We start from the raw sequence: 20,501 nt of genomic DNA, 5'->3' as shown, positions 1-20,501 counted from the left end.
TGTAGAGTGTCTACCCACCATGCAATAGGCTCTGAGTTCAGTCCTCAGTAACAAAAACAAACAAGCAAGCAAAGAAAGGTATTTAAACAGTATTAGAGTCCTTACTGAGTTATTTTCCAGGAATGAAGCATACTCTGCGTGCCTATTCACCTGCCGACATCACTGCAATGTCTTTATCAACAAACATTATTGTTGTCTAGTCAAGAAGAAAAGGTATTTTCTCCCAACAGAACCACTTAACTGTTTTGCATAAAATAAACTATTTTCCCAAAGTTTTAAATTTTCTTAACTATGTTTTCTATCTTTCAGCTCCATGAAAGACCCAGCACACTAAAAACTGATGTAGGATAAAAGGTGAGTAGAATTAAAAACCACTCCCATTAAGGGAGAGAACAACACTGATCCTGTCCAAAATGCAACAAGTAAAGGAAGCTCTCCACAAAATCCCTTCACAACCTAATCGGTCAGAAGTTCTCTCACCTTCTCAGTAGAAAGGTTCGTCTCAGGGTCCTGTTTCTTCTGGGTAAAAACGATGGTGAACACAGCGTGGGAACGGCTGCTTGTCTCATTCATGTTGGTAGCTGCCACGGTCCTAAACAAACCAAAGGTGACCGTTTGACAAGAGAATTCTTCCAACAGAGTTACAATGGATAGCAGCAGCAGGCGCTATACAACTGTGCATAACAATCACAGACAACAGCCTTAACCGTACTGAGATTAAAGGACTGTCACTTACACAATTGCTCCAAATGCGGTCTTCTCTGTGAGCCCATCAAGCTGCCCCACAACTCAAAAGGCTCCACTTCGGGATCACTTTTCATACTTCAGCTATCCCTTTAGTAACCACCAGAGCATTTCATTTTTATTCTTAACTGGCTCATTTATTTGAGAATCAGTTACTATCACAACCTCATGTAGACATTATAGTTAACACTTTACCATAACTTAATCAATACCTAAGGGCTAACTTAACCCAAGTTCTGACCTGTTTCAACAATGCAGCATTTTAATGAGAAGACAGCTACGTATATTGCAGCCTATACCTACCTCTCCAGCATATCCAGACTCAAAGGCTCTACAACTAAGGCAACTTTCATAGCTACAAATGTTGCTTCACACTGAAAACTAAAGAACCTCACAATATGCCAAAGGATTAGCATCAGTCTACTTATTTATTAGTCTACTAGATCAGTCATTAGTCTATTTCCTACCATACCTGGCTTTGTTCCCAGCGTCCATGAGGTCAGCAATGTCAGTGTAGGAAGTGACTGCCAGCTTGGACAGATCCTCCACATAGGGCCCAAGAAGCGGGTGTTCACGCACACGCAAATTACCCTTGTTTTTGGGATTCAACAAATCTCGTACTCTCTCACAGTAAATTTCCATGTAGCTCACCTAGGAACATTTTATTAAAGTAAATCAAAGGATCTAGAAAAGATACATACACATTAAACACTTTTTCAAACTAAACAGTGATATAGCCTTTGAAAACTCAGTATTCAGAGGCAGAGACAGAAGGAACATGCATTCAAAGTCAGCCTAGACTAAAAAAAAAAAAAAAAAAAAAAAAAGGAGATTCTGTCTCATTTTTAAAAAATTCTCAAAAGCTGTACAAGTATAGGTCAAAACACCATAGCCCTGGGTCCTTTATTCTATTGGCAATGTGTGCAGATATCACGTGCATGGGTCAGAAGTAGTCTTTCTCAAGAAGGAAGAGGCAAACAGGTACACATAATGGTTATTTTTCTTAGGCAGAAAATATATATTTTAGTAGAAGTTTATTAATAAAGTTAGTAGTAACTTTATTAGAACCCTCTCTTTTGAAGCAGGGTTTATATAGCTAAACCAGGCCTTAACTTGCGATCCTCCTGCCTTAGCCTCCCAAGTACTGAGATTATGGGAATATACCATCTCACCTAGCTTTATTGATATTTTAAAAGTTCATATTACTGTCAGTATTGAGGCTTAAGTGAGGTTATTCTAAGAGCCTGAAAATTAGTATCTCTATTTTTTTAATGTACTTATTTTATGTGCATTGGTGTGTTGCCTGCATGTATACCTATGAGGGTGTCAGACAGTTGTGAGCCACCACGTGGTTGCTTGGAGTTGAAACTGGGTCCTCTGGAAGAACAGTCAGTGCTCTGGGCCCATCAATTAATATTTTTATCAGAATTAAAACCAAGGAATAATACTCAGAGCAGAGGTAACAAGAGTGATGGCTGGTTCTTTTGTTCTGCGTGTGCTCAGATGGGCACACCTGTGGACATGCATGTGGATGCTGGAGGTCAATCTCATCTTGGGGGTCTTTCCTCAGACACCAAACACTTTTTTGGGTTGTTTGTTTGTTTGTTTTTGATAGGGTCTCTCACTGGCATGGAGCATCTGGTAAGAGAGCAGCAGGGAACTAACTTGGTGTGCCTGTCTGCTTGGAGCTGGAATTGCATGTTCACACTACCATCCTGGCCCCTTTATAGCAAACACTTTGAATTGAGCTGTCTCCCCTGCCCAGTAACTAATACTTTAAGATTGACCACAGTGCTATTAACTATGGATAATGCATCCACCAGAGGGAGTGATGGTTAATCAATGACAATGGCTTATGGAAGACTTAGGAAGGCTCAGAGGATGCACTCCATGCATTCTTGTCCCATCAACAGGACACACCTATGGCAGTGGTAAAGGAATCATGTTGTAATTTCCTAATCGGAAGCAGAACTGATTCAGTCAATTCCCTTTCCTCTAATCCCATGCTCATCAAATCATCAGGATTTCCACAAAAACCCAACATGCTGGTCATGCAAATGTGAGTAGCTTTTCCTCTTAGGAAAGTAGTAAAGGGCATGCTGAATTCACAAGATCAGCCAAATGAGCTTCACTGAGTCTGAACTTTGTGCAAATCTGAGCAACGGTTGAACACTCAGCCCCAAGTGAACATCTGTATCACCCCATCCTCGGTTCAGGGAATATAGTGGAAGAGAGGTCAGAATGACGTAAGAACTGGAGGAAGGGGTACAATGTTGTAGAACTCTGGCTTCTGGGCATGGCATGGCCACTCCCTCATGAACTCACAAGGTCTATGATGGCCTGTACAAGATTGGGACTGTCAACATCTGAAATGGAAGGGAAGGAGTTCACAAATCCTCATCCCTTTCTGAAAATTCACAGGCAGTTGAGTTGCTAGAGGGTAGGGCCCATGAGGTTCCATCCCTCCCTGAGGATATGCTTAATGGTTGCTAAGGAAAAGGAGACATTTTTTTCAGCAGTGAAGCTGCTGTTAAGTTGCCTGTGCTTCTGTAAATAATCCCTTACCCAGGTTCCTGTAACTCTAACTGGACTCATTGGGTCACACCCTCCCCCAAGAAGACATAAAGAAAGGACTAATTTAAAAACAGGATCAGTGAAAATGGAAAGAAGAAAAGAAAGGCTGGTAAGAGAGAATATAAACAAGATAACACTATATAAGAATATAAAAACATAATGAGGCCGGGCGGTGGTGGCGCATGCCTTTAATCCCAGCACTTGGGAGGCAGAGGCAGGCGGATTTCTGAGTTCTAGGCCAGCCTGGTCTACAGAGTGAGTTCCAGGGCAGCCAGGACTACACAGAGAAACCTGTCTCGAAACCCCCCCTCCCCCCCAAAAAAAACATAATGAAACACATTATACATGTTATTGCATGCTAATAAAAAATAAAAGTATAAAATGTACATACACACAAGGGAGGTTTTTTTAAATGGGATTTTCAGATTTCTACTTATATGTATGTTTGTTTATCTGCTTGTATATACCCCTCAGAATGCAGCTGCTGGAAGAGGCCAGCAGATAAAATCAGATCCCCTAGACCTAGAGTTACAGGCTATTGTGAGCCACCTGACCTGGTGCTAGGAACCAAACTTGGGTCCCGTGGAAGAGCAGTAAGGACTCTTAATTGCTGAGCCATTTCTTCAGCCCCAGTCATAGGGTTTTTCTTTTCTCATTTTCATGTGTATATGTGGTGTGAAGATGCGCATGGACTGTGGTTCCATGTTGAGAGTCTACTCATCCTCTATTCTTCTTCCTCCTTACCCACTGAAGCAGGGTCTCACAGCATGAGACAGAGATCTCTGATATGGTTTCTCTTGCTACCTAGCTTCCTTGAGATCCTGACTTATGAGAGGACCACTACCTACTAGGCATTTATATGAGTTCTGGGATCTGAACTCTGGTCCTCATGCTTACACAGAAGCAAGTATATTAACCACTGAGCCATCTCTTTAGCATCTACAATAGAGTTTTATTCAGCCACAACGGTGGATGAAGTTATATTAATTGCAGGAAGATAGGTGTAACTAGAGATCATATTAAACAAAATAAACCAAACTCAGAAACTTAAAAATGTCTAACTTTGTTTCTCTATATCTCACCTACTCCAGTGCTGGAGAGAGTCCAGGGCCATCAACAAGCAAAGCAAGCATTCTAATGCTGACTACATCCCCAGCCCAAGTCTGGCTTTGAAGGATGGATTTGTCCTGATAAAGCTGTAACCTCGGACTTTAAGCACATGAATCTGAAGTGTGGTAAACCACATCATGCCACAGTATGATGCTTCCTAGAAAGAACACTCTTCTGCATCACCGCTTTTGGGGTATACAAAAATCAACTCTTGCCTTTTTTAATTTTAAAATGTTAAAGATACATTTTCAGGGTGCCTAAAACAGCCTTTTTCTTTCACTCTGAACTGTGCTTCTACATAGCATTTTAAAAGACCAAGATTAAGCTGGGCAGCAACAGCATGTGCTTTTAGTCCTAGCACTCAAGAGGCAGAGGCAGGCAGGTCTCTATTAGTTTGGGGACAACCAGAGCTACGCTCCTTGCAGGATGAGCTATAGGTGGACGTGAGCTCCCTGATGTGGGTACTGGGAACAGAATTCAGAGCTTCTGCAAGAACAATCCTCATTCTTAGCTCCTGAGCATCTCTCCAGCCCCAAATGGCAAAGATTTAAAATAAAACTACTAAGTTTTTTTTTAAAAAAAAACATGGTTGCCAATTTCTCCTGGAAGAATGAAAGCTGCTACAGTCTTTCTTTCTAAAAGGCCATTTGTCAATCAAATATATCACCTGATACATATTAATACCCAAATTATACAGAACTCAACAATTTTCTAATTGCAACATTATTCAATATAATCAAAACTTAGTCTAGACCCATTAAGATTATGGAAATAGTTTAAGTGAATAGAAACAAAGTCACAACTGAAAGCCATTTAACACAATGGGGTCTGACAGTGTAGCTGAGGCAGGGAGTTCCCACTTATAACTCTAGCACTGGGGAGGCAGAGGTAGGCAGATCTCTGTGAATTCCAGTCCAGCCTGGTCAACATCAAGAGTTCCAGGATACCCAGGACTACATCCAGAGACTTATCTTTAAAAAAATCAGCAGGGGCTCAATGAGATGGCTCAGCAGGTACAGGCCCTTTCTACCAAGCTTCACAACATGAGTTCAATCCCTGGGATCCACATAGTGGAAGGAGAGAACCAACTATGGCAGTCAACTTCCATTCTTATACCATGGCACTTTATTGTATATGCATGCACATACATAAATACACACAATAGATAGGCAGGCATTCAGGCAGACAGACAGACAGACAGACAGACAGACAAACAGACAAAATAAATGAAGAAATAACAGAGGAAAGCTGGACACAGTGGCACATGTTTATAATCCTAGCACTCAGTAGGCAGAGGCAGGCAGATCTTTGTGAGTTTGAGGCCAGCTGGTTCTACATAGTGAGTTCCACCTACACTGATACACTGAGACCAGGACTGAATTAGGTGACCCCATAACACAGAGAGGGAGGGGAGGAAGGAGGAGCAGGAGGAATGGAGAAATAGGAATACAAAAGTCTGGTTTCAGTAACAGTCATACTCACCTCTACAGAGTAAGACATTTCTTCATTACAGTTGTCATTGATCTTTTCAAAAAGTTCTTCACACAACTAGGAAAGCAGAATGCAAAGAACTGTCAACAGTCCAAATCAGATGTACTATATTAACCACAGTGTTAGATGGATTAATTAATAAGATAGTCTTTCTTTTTTCTCCCTCTAAATGGACATGTCATATACTTCAAACAATATTTTAAATAAAAATGTTATCCTCTGATAGACTCCTATTGTTATTCTCCTTCAACAACAGAAAACTGATAATTTCCTTAGGAAGAAAACCCCATTTATCCAAATCAGATTCTCCATACTGTATTTGCATAACTAGTAATATATCACTACAGCAATAAAACTGACTCAAAATGAGCACAAACTTATGGTTAAAGAATTAACTGCAGCCAGGCTGTGGTGGCGCACGCCTTTAATCCCAGCACTTGGGAGGCAGAGGCAGGTGGATTTCTGAGTTCAAGGCCAGCCTGGTCTACAGAGTGAGTTCCAGGACAGCCAGGGCTACACAGAGAAACCCTGTCTCTAAAAAACAAAAAAAAAAAAAAAAAAAAAAAAAAAAAGAATTAACTGCAAAGCCAACATGTGGTGGTGCATACTTTCAATCACAGTACTTTGGAGGCAGAAGCAGGGGGTTCTCTGTGAGTTCTAGGACAGCTAGAGCTAAATAGTGAAACTGTTTCAAAGAGCAAAAAAAAAAAAAAAAAAAAAAAAAAAAAACCAAGGAAAAAACAAAGACTTAACTCCAATATTATCACAATCAAAATGTACAGTCTAAAGAGGGTATAAGTGGCACTAGAGAGATGGCTTAGCAGTTAAGAGCACTTCCAGAGGTCCTGAGTTCAGTTCCCAGAAACCACATGGAGGCTCACAACCATCTGTAATGGGATGTAATGCCCTCTTCTGGTGTGTCTGATGACAGCCACAGTATACTCATATACATAAAATAAATAAATAAATCTTAAAGAGGGTATAAGGTGTGTAGCTCGGTTGGTAAAGTTCTTGCTTGGCATGTTTAAAGCCCTGGGCTGGATACCCACAACCCCATAAACTGGACATGATAGCACACACACAAATTAAAATAAAGGAACAGAACTAGGTTGTAGCCTGGGTTCTATCCTCAGGACAACAACAACAACAAAAGGAAATAAAACTATGTTCTTTAGACCAAAACTTCCTGAGTGTTCCAACATTCAGAAAAAAAGCTTTAAGAAAAAAGCTGACAACACTACAAGATAATATGGCGGTGCAGAAACAACAATGTTTTAGAAAATGTTAACTTTCCCATCTTAAAGTCTATGTGTGTACCTGTCAATCTTCCCTCTTCGTAGTGAGCACCCTTGAGGGAAGTAGATGGATTGTCTACCTTAGCACCGTGCATATCAGAGGCTCTGAATATATTTTGGCCAAGTAAAAAGCAATCTGAGATAGAAAGTGTTGATGGGCCCGATGCTAACACTCTGTTCTTTACCTGGGGGATGATTCCAGCTTGACTCTCTTCTTGTTTCCCCATCATCGTGTAGGATTTCCCAGCACCAGTCTGCCCATAGGCAAAAATACAGACATTATAGCCTTCAAAGGCATGTAAGAGCATTTCCTTCCCAATGTCATTGTACACACGATTCTGCGACGCAAAACAGGGATCCTCAGGCTGTAAAGATTAGGAAAAAAGGTTATGGTGTGGTACTAATATTCTTTCCTATATTTGACTGTTTCCATATTTTAAAAAAAGTTTAGATTCAGAATAGTCATTTAAGCTATAGTATACATTTTTAAGAACCTTCTATGTATCTTTTTTCTCCCATTTTACACACATATAGAAGACGCTGTAGAGGTTAGAGCTCCACAGTTGTCTTAAGCAGAAAATGGGAACAACAGACTCAAGGTCAGGCTCACATATAAAACTACTTCACATATAAAAACAGTGTGGCTGTTTTTAATAAATACAGCTTTGGTGAGGGCATTTCCAATTCCCCCCTCAATCCTGTCCTTGATAATTAGGCTCTGTGGGTAGTTGGAACATCTCCCCTCACAGAACAGGAAACATTTAAAATGCCTAAGAAACAAGCACAGAAATGGAAGCAGACTCAGGTTTAGATGCAGTCTTTAGAAGTCAGCAGGATTTGGTTCTTCATTCACCAAAGGGGTCGGGGAAGAATCAAAATACTTGATTAAAGTAAATATTTTATTCTTTAGGTAGAATTCTCTATCAAAAACTAAACTCATAGCTGGGTAAAGTCACAAGGAGCTGTAATTCCATCCCTGTGAAGGAAGAGGGAGGATGAGGAAGGAAGGGCAGCGTCAGCTCTACATAGCGAGTGCAAGGCAAAGTAGACCCTGACTCATTTTTTTCTTTTAAGTTTTTGTTTTTTGTTTTTTGAGATAGAGTCTCACTGTGTAGCCCTGGCTGGCCTGAATTTGCAGATCAGGCTAGCCTAGAACTCACAGAAATCCACCTGCCTCTACCTTCTGACTGTTGGGTCTAAAGGTGTTGCCACCACACCAGGGCTTCATAAACTGTCTTTTTTGTTGTTGTTGTTGTTGTTTGGTTGGTTGGTTGGTTTTTTTGTTTTTCCAGATAGGGTTTCTCTGTGTAATAAACTGTCTTTAAAAATTAAAATTAAGATAGATTAAGAGGTTGGGGATATGGCTCCGTGGGTAAAGTGCTTCTGTGCAAACATAAAGGTCTAAGTTTAGAACCTCAGTACCCACATAAAAGCTGCCCTCAGTGGCATGTATCTTTAACCCTAGTGCTAAGAGGTGGTCAGGGGATCCTAAGAATCATTGGCCAGACAGTCAAGACAGTCAGTGAACTACAGGTTCAGAGAAATCCTGGTTCAATATGGCACAAAGTGACAGAGGAGGACACCAGATACCACCACCTCTAGCTTCCACACGTTCACACATGCACGCCACACACACAAAACATGAATGAACAAATAAATAATTTTTAAATGAACTCATGAACTGGGAATTTATTAGCTAGGTGTTGTAGCCCATGCCTGTAATTGCAGCAGTTGAGAAGGGAAGTCAGGAATACTAGACCAAGGTTGAGGTTAGCCTAGGATATACAGTGAGTTCAATGCCAATGTGGGCAGTGAGATTCTGTCTTAAAAAAAAAACCCAAAAACAAAAAACCTCTCCCTCAAAGGCACACAGAGCTCATCCCTGAGCATACTTAGAAAGTTAAAATTGGAACAATTACGGATAAGAGAAAGACAAAGAAGGAAAAGGGAGGCAGCAGACTCACCGAGGTGTGAGACCAGTAGGAGTAGTCAAAGCTGAAGGACTTTGGTGCTTCCTTTGGGTTCTTTGGGTTAATAATACCTAGAAAATAAAGATATTTGATTGTGTGAAGTCCTTCAAGTTCATTAGCTCAATATATATATATATATATATATATATATATATATATATATATATTTATTTATTTATTTTAAGTATTTATTTATTTTTATTTGTATGAGTACACTGCAGCTGTCTTCACACACACACCAGAATAGTAGTACATCAGACCCCATTACAGATGGTTGTGAGCCACCATGTGGTTGCTGGGAATTGAAATCAGAACCTCTGGAATAGCAGTCAGTGCTCCTAACCTCTGAGCCATCTCTCCAGCCCCCATTAGCTCAATATTATACTGTATGTTTAAATCATCCCAAACAGTACATTTGCACTATTGAATCTTAACGGGGCAATCAAAAAAAAAAAAAAAAAAAAAAGGTATAAGAAGGTTTAGGAGGCAATTTACACTGGAAAACACACAGACATAATCACACCACAACACTCATTTGGGTGTTACCAGTATTTAGAACAGAGCCCAAGAACTGAATGCTTGTCCTCTGTTGCTAAGTTAGCAGCTAAAACTTTGAAATGAGCAGTTTGTATTTCAAAGCACATCATAAGGTATAAAATGTTTCAGTGTGTTAGAAATAAAAGTTAGATAGGTATTATTACATTAATCCAACCCAATGTGAAACAAAGTCTTTGTGAAGTGTTTGTTATCTTGTTTGTTATCTACTTCAAACGAGCATTTGGGAATGAAAAAAAAAAGCATGGCAAAGTTTGGGTTTGTAAAATCTACAGTAGACAGCATGTAACCAACTACATGTGTATGTGTACATGGATGTTTATGCAGAACCACAAAGCACTAATAGATCATAAACCTCACTACACACTGAAAATGACTTCTCGTGTAACTAATGCTACCATACCACACAGAAGCAACTGACTGATGCTGAAGCTTAATCCTTCCTTTCTCGTACATAAAAAGCTTTATCATCTCCTATTTCACAAGAGACAGACACTCCCAAAATTGTGATCATAAAATCTACTCTAAGACTGGACAACTCAACCAACTCATTTTGCTAAGGCAAGGTTACAATCCCAAACAATCAGTGAAAACAGGATTAAAAAGTAAATGTGTCTTGGGCAGCTGGTGTAACTGACACAAATAGCAACAGTTGCTATGGAGCTTAGCTCTCCCTCTTGCTGGATTCCTCTGGGTACAGTCACATACTTATGTTAGACCTCAAATGCTGACAGAGTATTAATAAGGCTCACATTACACATCATCATGTGACCAGAGAACATGGTTCTAGAAAGAACATCTCCCTACAAATAAATGGTAATCTAATCAAAGTCTAACATAAGAGTACAACATACCAGCCAGCATTTGAAGGCATAATTACTCCAACCCATAAGTATTTTCTGGTTAGTAACCTTTTTAATCCTCCCAAGCACTCAATGAGGCAAATGTTTCCTCATCCCATTTTATAAAGAAACCATCACAGAAAAGTTCAGTACTCTTCAGGCCACAGAGATAGCCAGTGGCAGAAGCAGAATTTGACTCTGCAGAGCTTTCACAATTTGCCTATTTTCTACATACAAAGATTACCAGGGTGAAACAGAGGAAGGCATTTTATACATTTGGATATGTATATGGCTATATGCATATCACTGTCCCTTAAATTAAACCATAAACGTTGTTTAAAACTCTCTTTATTCACTTAGTTTCCCTGTTTTAACAATAAGACAACAAACTACCAAGAAAACAAGAATTACAGTCCAAGCTAAAAAACCACCAAGAACAATGAGGTAGAGGCATGACCCTCAAGTCAGCCTTTACCACTCGAAAGACGGTTAATAAATGCCTCCGACATCTAGAAACTGGCTGTTATCACACATTTACACCATATTCTGTTCAGTTACCAGTTCTGTCAGAACATGAAAAAGTGCAAATTCTCAGAGCCTAGACCTTGACTTGTCATTTCCCTGAGGGGAAAAAGACAAAACAATCCACATCAGAGTATAGCCAGTTCACACAAAATCCTTTTCTTCCTCCTTAGCAAGCTTTTCTCCCTGATCTTTGAAGCTTCTTATGATAATACAACCAACCCAGGTTTCTTGTTTGTTTGTCTGCACAGAGCTGGAGACTGAGGCCAGGGCTTTGTGCATGCTAAGCACGTAGGCTAGAATTCTGCTACATTCCCAGCCACACCCTGTTTTTTAAATAACCACCTGTACCAACAATAAACAGAAATGTACAATCTTGCAAAAGTTTTTTATAAGGCTTAGGACCTAGCTCAGTGGCTTCCTAGCACATGTAAGACCCCAGGCTCAATCTCTAGCCACACATAGTATAATTATATAATAGTTTTCATAAAAGACATTAAATTTATCCATGTTTCAAATATTTCAGTTCCCAAATGGAAAATGTAATAATACAAAAGTCAACATCGTTGCAAGAGTTATCAGAAAATATAGAAGACATGGTAGTTCCTACTCCTTTTTAAAAATATTTTAATTGTATGGGTATGGGTGTTTTGTTTGCATGTATGACTATGCATTTTGCACTTGCCTAGTGCCCGAAAGGCTGGAAGAGGGCATCGGATCCGGAAACCACAGTTATGGATGGTTGTGAGCCACAGAATGGGTGCTAGGAATTGAACACTGGTCCTCTGGAAGAGAAGTCAGTGCTCTTAACTCTTGGGCAATGTCTCCAGCCCCTATGTTCTACTTCTTAAGTAAGTTCTGCATCTATCTATATAATCTTAAATTTTTTTTAAAAAACTTAATGGGAGTTTTGCCTGCATTTATGTTTATGCACCATTTACATGCCTGGTGGCAGAGAGCAAAAGATGAATGTTGGGTGCCTTAGAGCTGAAGTTACAGATGGTGTGAACCACCTTGGGCACTGGAAATCAAACTCAGGGTCTCTGTAAGTCCTCTTAACCACTGAGCCACCTCAACAACCATATTCTTGTTTTGGATTGATTGGTTGTGTGTGTGTGTGTGTCTGTCTGTCTGTCTGTCTATAGGGGTATGTGGAATGTGAGTTCAGGTACTTGAGTCCAGTAAAGAGTGCCTGATCCCTTGCAGTTGGAGTTACAGGCAGTTGTGAGCCACTCAGTGTAGATGCTAAGAACCAAACTCAAATCTTCTGCAAGAGCAGAACATATCCAAAACCAATGAGCCCTCCCATACCTCTTTCTAGATTTAGTTTATTTTCTTATATTTTATTCTTTGTATTTGTATATGCATTATCATGACTATTAAAACATTCCCTAATTAAAAACATGTACATATGTATATACTACATACTTGGAGGAACAGTGAGGCAAGGAACTCATAGCCCAGGCTAACTTGAAAGTTCCTTCTACCTCCTGAAAGCTTGCAGTCACCACCAAAATCCAGTCTTATTCAAAGGCTGCTTTCTGCGTCCTCCTTTATCTGAAAAGCAGCTAACACCTAAGGTCTAAACATATCTTTTTTCCCAAAGCAAAAGAAACAATGACCCCTCACCCAAAAATTTTTCACTTTGCCTTTGGGTTCAAACTCTTAATCCGCATGCCTCAGTCAACACTGTTTACCTCAAGAGGGCCAGAAAGGAGCAGGATAGTGTCGCTATCTACAATATAGATGAACATCTTTAAAACAACTACCACACGTGTTTCAAAGACCTTAGTTTGGTTTAGTAACGAACCCGAGCTAATCCTGTTCTCTTTCTTGCAGTTGCTTCAAGTTAAGATTAACCTCAGAGAGTCTGAGGAGATGGCCCAGCAGTTAGGTGCTCACCACTCTTGTAAAAGACCAGGTTCAGTAGGTACCCAGCACCCACATGGTGATGCACAACCACCTGTAATTCTGGTTCCCCAGAGTCTGACAACTGCTGGATTTTCTGGGCTCCTATACAAATAAACTTAACTGGGTACACACACATACAAATAAATAAATAAATAAATAATACACACACACACACACACACACACACACATATATATATATATATTTTTTTTTTTTTAATTTATTTTTTCTAGACAGGGTTTCTCTGTGTAAGCCTGGCTGTCCTGGACCTTACTCTGTAGACCAGGCTGGCCTCGAACTCAGAAATCCACCTGCCTCTGCCTCTGTGTGTGTGTGTGTGTGTGTGTGTGTGTGTGTGTGTGTATATATATTATATATATAATTTTTTATATATTGTATGTTATATATATGTATGTTATATATAACATATATTATATATATTATATGTTATATATAATAAATATATGTGTGTATTATATACATATATATTTAAATTTATTTATTTATTTATTTATTTATTTATTTATTTATTTTAAAAGCTGACACTTAGAGGACAAGATGGCTCAGCAGGGAAAGATGCTTGCCATCAAGAGACAACCTGGGGTTGTTGGGGAAGGGCGCTAAAGAGATGGCTCAGTGGTTAAGAGCACTTCCAAAGGTCTTTAGTGAAATTCCCAGCAACCACATGGTGGCTCACAACCATCTGTAATAGAATCCGATACCCTCTTCTGGTACGTCTGAATATATAAATCAAACAAAACAAACAAAAAACCTTGGTTTGGTCCCTGGTACCCCCACAATGAAAGGAGAGAACTGACTCCACAAGTTATTCCCTGACCTCCACAAATACACCATGGTATATGTATGCATGCATGTGTCATGTATATGTATGCATGCATGTGTTTACACTCACATAATAAACTAAATAATATAAAAAAACTTTAACCTTCCAGAGAGAGAGAGAGAGAGAGAGAGAGAGAGAGAGAGGTGGTAACAACATCTTTTTTTTTTTTTTTTGGTGGCAACATCTTAATCCCTGCATTTCAAAGGAAGAGTTCAAGGTGAGCTTTGTCTACCTAGTGAGTTAAATGCTCTATTTCACTCCCTCCCCTCTTTCCCCTTTCCTGCTTTCTAAAATGTTTTCATTACTAAAACCTAGAAAACAAGGCAGTTAAAAGAAGATTTGTATTTAAGGCCCTTTTTATTCTGCAGAATAAATTTGTTTATCTAATATCTCAAAGTCACTAATTCAGTAATTATACTGTTGTCGACAAACTACTACGGCTCCGCCTGCAACTATAATTAACAAATCAGTGTGGGAGCTCTGTAACTTTATATTAACTTTCCTCAAAAGCATGTTTGGGTTTGTTAAAAATCCTAGTGATGAACTAGAAATGGTGGCTCGTGCCTGTAATCATACCACTCAGGAGGCTGAGGCAGGAGGATCATGTATTTGAGGACATCTAAGGCTACACAGTGTGACTCTGCCTCAAAAACGCACATCAAAAAGCCCAGTGATACCAGAGTGGCCTTTATCTGCCAAGAGCATCCTATGTCAAAAGTCAAGGAAAAAAACAAGGCACAAAATAAAATATTATATCCACCATTTATATTTCAAAACAATGAAATCAAAACCTAAAGCCATAACCCTTTAGAGTTTTTTGCCAATACAGTAAAAGGAGTAGAAAACATAAAGTAGATTTGAACAAAATACCTATAATCATAAAGTGCTTTAACCATTTGAAATAACAAACTGCATCCCTAATAAAAAAAAAGAAAAGCTGTAAGTATATTTTACATGTTCACCATATACTCAATCCCAAAGAGCTTTGATTGATTGATTGATTGATTGATAGCAATATCTTTTTTTTTTTTTTTTTTTTTTTTTTTTTTTTTTGTGGCAACATCTTAATCCCTGCATTCCAAAGAAAGAATTCAAGGTGAGCTTTGTCTACCTAGTAAGTTCTAGGACAGCCAGGGCTACATAAAAGACTCTGTCTCAAAGGGAAAAGTAGAGGGGGCGGGGGGGTGGGAAAAAAAGAAAACAAGCTACAACTCTTCAGTGTCACCATGCGACCATATGATCATTCTTTAAAACAACAAAACATGAGACCACAGAGACAATTCTGTGGTTAAGAGCACTGACTGCTTTTCCAGAGGACTCTGATTCATTGCTAGCACCCACATGGCAGCTCACAACCTCCTGTAATTCTAGTTCCAGGGGATCTGACTTCTCCTCTGGCCTCCACAGGCACCAGGAGCATATATGGTACAGAGACATACATGAAGGCAAACAAATAAAATAGAACACAATTTAGAACACATTTGTTTTATATTATTTTTTAAAATTCTAAAAGCTAAATATGGTGGCTCAGGAGATCAAAGCATGAAGATCAAAAAGTGAAGCCAGCCTCAACTACTGTGAGATCTTACACTCCCCCACCAAAAACAAACAGCTAATCTTCCTAAGCAAATATTGAACAATTTTAGGAGATGACGTTAGGGCCATGGAGATGGCTCAGGGGTGAAAGTACTGGCCACATAAAGAAGTGTTCACCAGAGTAACATAAACAGGTGCAATGTGGGGTCAACAGACAGCTCAGCAGTGAGGAGCACTTGCTGCTCAATGATAAGGCCTAGAGTTCAGATCCCAGTGCCCACGTCAGGCAGCTCACTAACACTTGCAACTCTTGCTCCCAGGGATCTGATACCCTATGGCCACAACAGGCACCACGAACACACATCAACAAACCACAAAGGCCAAGGAGCCTGGTAAACACAGTCAACAGTAGAATCAAGAGAAATGCCTCAACAAAGCAGAAAGCAGGAGAAACAACTCCAGAATCATTTCCTCACTGCATTCTCTGCTCTGCCAAAGCAAAGGGCTTCTGAGAAACCTCCTACCTTTCCTCTCTCCTCCCTCCCTTATAAAGATGCCCCTCCTTGGTGCTTTCCAATGGGCATCATAATACTTCAATTACTTTTATCTCTGAAATAAACTAAAAGCTCTAATAAAAGCTTCTGCTCGCTGAATAACAAAAACCCGATTTCCTCTTATGCCCACATCACCCACATCACTAAACAGTACAGCAGTGAACAGTATTTAGTTCGCTGCTGTAGCGCACAGTCCTTGACAGAGCACACACTGAATGCCGACCTTCCCTAGCAAACAGAAGCAGCAGACCAGCTGACTCTCCATCTTGCTAGCTCAACCCCCATTTCAGAACTCCCTGGGTTACCAAAAGCAATCACAGCACCTTGCTATTGGCATGGATTTTAAAAAATTAACTCTAAAATGGAAAGCAGAAAACAAAGACCAGGTTTCCTAGCAGATCTTATTGTTGGGAGGGCATAGGGCACACACCTTTAATCCCAGCACTCAGAAGGCAGAGGCAGGCAGGTTAAGTCTCAGGCCAGCCTACTTTACATAGGTTTTCCAGGGGAGCCAAGGCAAAAAAGAGATTTCCCACGGAGGTCAAAAGAAGGTATGGGATCCCCCTGGATCCAGAATATAGGATGGTTATGAGTTACCCACCCCAGTGAACGACAGGAAATGAACCTGGTCCTCTGCAAGAGCGACAAGTGCTCTTAACTGCTGAGCCATCTCTCCAAGTCCCAGCTCTCTCTTACACAGCTGTTTTAGTATGAAAACAATGTAAGCAGTTTAAAAGCTTGTACGTAATAGAATCAGTTCTTGGTTCAGTAAGAGGCATAGGCATTTGCCACCAAGTCTGATGAACCATTTTTGAGTCCCAGAACCCACATGGAAGAAGGAGAGAACCAACTCCCAAAAGTTGTACTCTGATCTCCACATATGCACTGTGGCACAAATACCACCCCCCCACTACATACATACATACATACATACATACATACATACATACATACACACACACACACACACACACACACACACACACACACACACGCAACTTAAATTTTTTAATGCAGTTTTTGGGCCAGCAAGAAAGATCAGCAGGTATGACCACCTCCTGTGTTAAGCCTGATTACCTGAGCTGGATCTCCAGGACCCACAAGAGAGACACTCCATGGTTGTTTTCCACACGTGCACAATGGCACAGCAGACATGTGCTCCACCAGACAACACACACATACACACACGCACACCCATGCGAGCGTGCACACACAGGGAAAATACATTTGAATAAATGAATGAATGAAAAGCAGTTCCAAATATACACAGAAAAGGTGTCATCCAACCTAGCCACATTATTTCTGACTTTAAACTTACATTCCTGGCTAGCAAAATGGCTCTACCAGTAAAGAGAGCTGAGCCTTATAAGTTCAACTCCTAGAATCAACAAAGTAAAAAGAGAAATGAAACACAAGGTGTCTCTGACCTCCACACAAGTACACAAACACAAAAAGTAAAATAAATGCAAAGAAATTAAACCTAAACTCTGACTAAAGATAACTTTGGTACTAAGATTAACCACAAAAATTATTTTTCAACTATCATTCTACAAGTCTATATCATTGTATTTGATTCTTATAAAGGGTCCTGGGTTAGCCAGCTGGAAAGATGTTAGCAGCAGCTCTCCCCGGCCCCACCCTCCATCTCACATGGTAGGTAGTGGCTATGTCAGTGAGCTCCATCAAGCTCAGAATCTCCACTCAACACAGGAAGACCCTAAGGCTCAGGAGTCTGAAATAAATGATGACAAATGAAACACTGATCATCAGTACAAAAGAACACGAGCTACTGAAACCATGAGGCTCTGGGGTTGGGCAGGCTTGACTTCATGCAGGCTAAGCACATGGTCTACCTCCGAGCTATCCCACTAGCTCTGGACTCACACTGTTTTGTTTTCTGACAGCTTCTTATTATGCAGCTGTGACTGGCATCACACTCATTAAGTAGTCCAGCCTGACCTGAAAATCCAGATCTCTTGCCTCGGCCTTACAGGTCTAAGTCTGGATGAAATCATGGTCTTGAAGAATATTGAAGAAACAGGAAAGGCATCCAACAGACTATTAAATGACAGACTGCTTCAACAGTTTCATTAGGTAAAGGAAAACCATTGTACAAACAATGTTATTCTCACTGAAAATCAAGAAAATAAAAGCCCTATTTCTTTTTTTCTTTTTTTTTTTCTTTTTTTTTTCGGTCTTGGTACTTTAGAGACAGGGTGTCTTTGTATAGCTTGGGTTTTGCTATAACTAGCTCTGTAGACAAAGCTGGCCTCAAACTCATACACATCTGCCTGCCTCTGGTGCTGGGATCAAAGGTGTGCACCTGGCTGTATGGCTGTAGATACTACCTTTAAGAACAGAAATACGAAGAAAAAAAAGGCAGCCAGATATCTGTAAGTTCCAGACCAGCATGGAACATACAAAACAAAACAAAAACAAAACAAAAAACAAAACAAAAACAAAACAAAAAAGCTTTTAGCTATCTATCTATCTATCTATTATGACTGAAGAAAAGATTAAACAAATTTTATTTAGTGAATACTTGGTATTGTACAATGGATATGAAACACAACCTCAGAACTCCTCCAAATGTATGAGCCCATTGTACAAAGTAAAAACCTGTACGTCAGCACTTTGTCCAAGAGGCCAGGCCTGCAATAAAGACATGAGGAGGATCATCACAGACAGATTAAAGAATCCTGAAAGAGTAAACTAAGCATCTCCTTACTCTGACCTGCTGAGAAACGGATGAGTAAGGCTGGCTAAATGATCTGCTGAGAAACAGATGAGTAAGGCTGGCTAGATGCTCAGTGGGAAAGAGCATTTGCTATGAAGCCTGATGACCCAAGTTTGATCCTTGAAACCCACAAGGTAGAAAGAAAGAATCACCTCCCTACGTTGTCTACACACACACACACACACACACACACACACAAATAATATATATATGAATACCCATAATACCTATAGAGTACTATATCTATAACCACAGTATCTGTAGGATAACTGTCCTAACACTACCTAGTATTTCCTAATATAGAAAATAATTACAACACTGACAACAATTACTGCTGCAAAATGATGGTTAAATCCAAAGAATCTTCTTTTGTTTGTAGAAGCAGCCAAAAAAATACATCATCTCTCTCTTCCTCAATGCAGTGCTATAAACAGAACTCCACAGCAGACACTTCTAAATAAACACAAGATAGACCACACACGCACACCAAAAAAACAGGTTCCAACTTTAATTTTCTGTTAAATTGTGTTCATAAAGTCAACTAACCCTTGGAAACAAGTAAATAAATAGAAACAGAAGACAATACTTCTAATTTACCAAAACCAGTATTAGTTTTATCACATATAAATATGTCTCAACATGATATGCTCAAGTAATCAAAACAGTAAGACTTTTTAGGCAAAATTAAAAGGAGAAAATATAGCAGGGGTGAGGGATGTCGCGCAGTTAGCAGGGTTCTTGTCTACACCACAGCACCTCATATACTAGACAGAGTAATGCATGCCTCTAATGTCAACCTTCAGGAGGTGAAACAGGAGGAGATAGAGGCCAGCCTGGGCTACAAGAGACACAAAGAAAGAAAGAAAGAAAGAAAGAAAGAAAGAAAGAAAGAAAGAAAGAAAGAAAGAAAGAAAGAAAGAAAGAAAGAGAAGGAAGAAGAGAAGGGATATTCCTGATATCTTGTCTATAAACAAGAGCACAATTTAATCTTTATGTTCCTGAACTTTAGCCTAAAAGGAAAAAGTAACATAAATACAGGGGTATGGGGCCAGCAAGATAGCTCAGTGAATAAAAGTGCTTGCCCATGGAAGTTTGATGACCTCCACTCAAGCTCCAGAACCCACATAAGAGGGAAAGGAACAAAGCAGCTACAGAGTTGTTCTCCGACCCCCACACCCACAGAGCCCCCACACCCACAGAGCCCCCACACCCACAGAGCCCCCACACCCAGAGCCCCCACACCCACAGAGCCCCCACCCACAGAGCCCCCACACCCACAGAGCCCCCACACCCACAGAGCCCCCACACCCACAGAGCCCCCACACCCACAGAGCCCCCACACCCACAGAGCCCCCATACCCACAGAGCCAAAAAGATCTATTACATACACAGTGAGAGAGACAGACAGAGAGAGAGACAGAGAGACAGAGAGAGAGAGACAGAGAGAGAGAGAGACAGAGAGAGAGAGACAGAGAGAGAGACAGAGAGAGGTAGGTAGGTAGGTAGGTAGGTCGGTCAACAGACAGACAGACAGACAGACAGACAGATTAGTAAACAAGTAAACTGGAAGGGCTGAAGAAGGACCAGAGGGGAAAGGTCCACCACAAAGTCAGTAGCCAACACATGAGCCTGTGCACAAGAAAGGTGGCCTTGAAGATCCCAGTCTTCCCCACCCTTGACACCACTTTGAGAAGACAAGGCCCCTGAAAATGAAGGATAGGACCAGGACACTCTCTGATTTTTGTGAAACACTTAATCAAGTAGACATATGGCTTTAGAAGTAAATACTCCCTTCTCTGAAAAAGGCAGGAGCAAA

General features: G+C 40.2%; 1 protein-coding gene across 19 annotated transcripts in view; it reads right to left on the bottom strand.

Annotated features, from left to right (window-relative positions):
• Kif1b (kinesin family member 1B) overlaps positions 1 to 20,501 on the bottom strand; it is a 132,465-nt gene that overhangs the window by 90,667 nt on the left and 21,297 nt on the right. For all 19 annotated transcript variants that reach the window (XM_076933731.1, XM_034503347.2, XM_034503333.2 and 16 more), the window contains exons 3-7: positions 9,179 to 9,255; positions 7,400 to 7,579; positions 5,911 to 5,976; positions 1,217 to 1,395; positions 481 to 592 (exon numbers count right to left, since the gene is read on the bottom strand). In XM_076933731.1, coding sequence (XP_076789846.1) covers positions 481 to 592; positions 1,217 to 1,395; positions 5,911 to 5,976; positions 7,400 to 7,579; positions 9,179 to 9,255 — 614 coding nt within the window. The remainder of the gene's footprint in view (positions 1 to 480; positions 593 to 1,216; positions 1,396 to 5,910; positions 5,977 to 7,399; positions 7,580 to 9,178; positions 9,256 to 20,501) is intronic.

Source organism: Arvicanthis niloticus, chromosome 5 (assembly GCF_011762505.2).
Source record: "Arvicanthis niloticus isolate mArvNil1 chromosome 5, mArvNil1.pat.X, whole genome shotgun sequence".
NCBI lineage: Eukaryota > Metazoa > Chordata > Mammalia > Rodentia > Muridae > Arvicanthis > Arvicanthis niloticus.
This window is presented reverse-complemented; position numbering and strand designations above follow the sequence as displayed.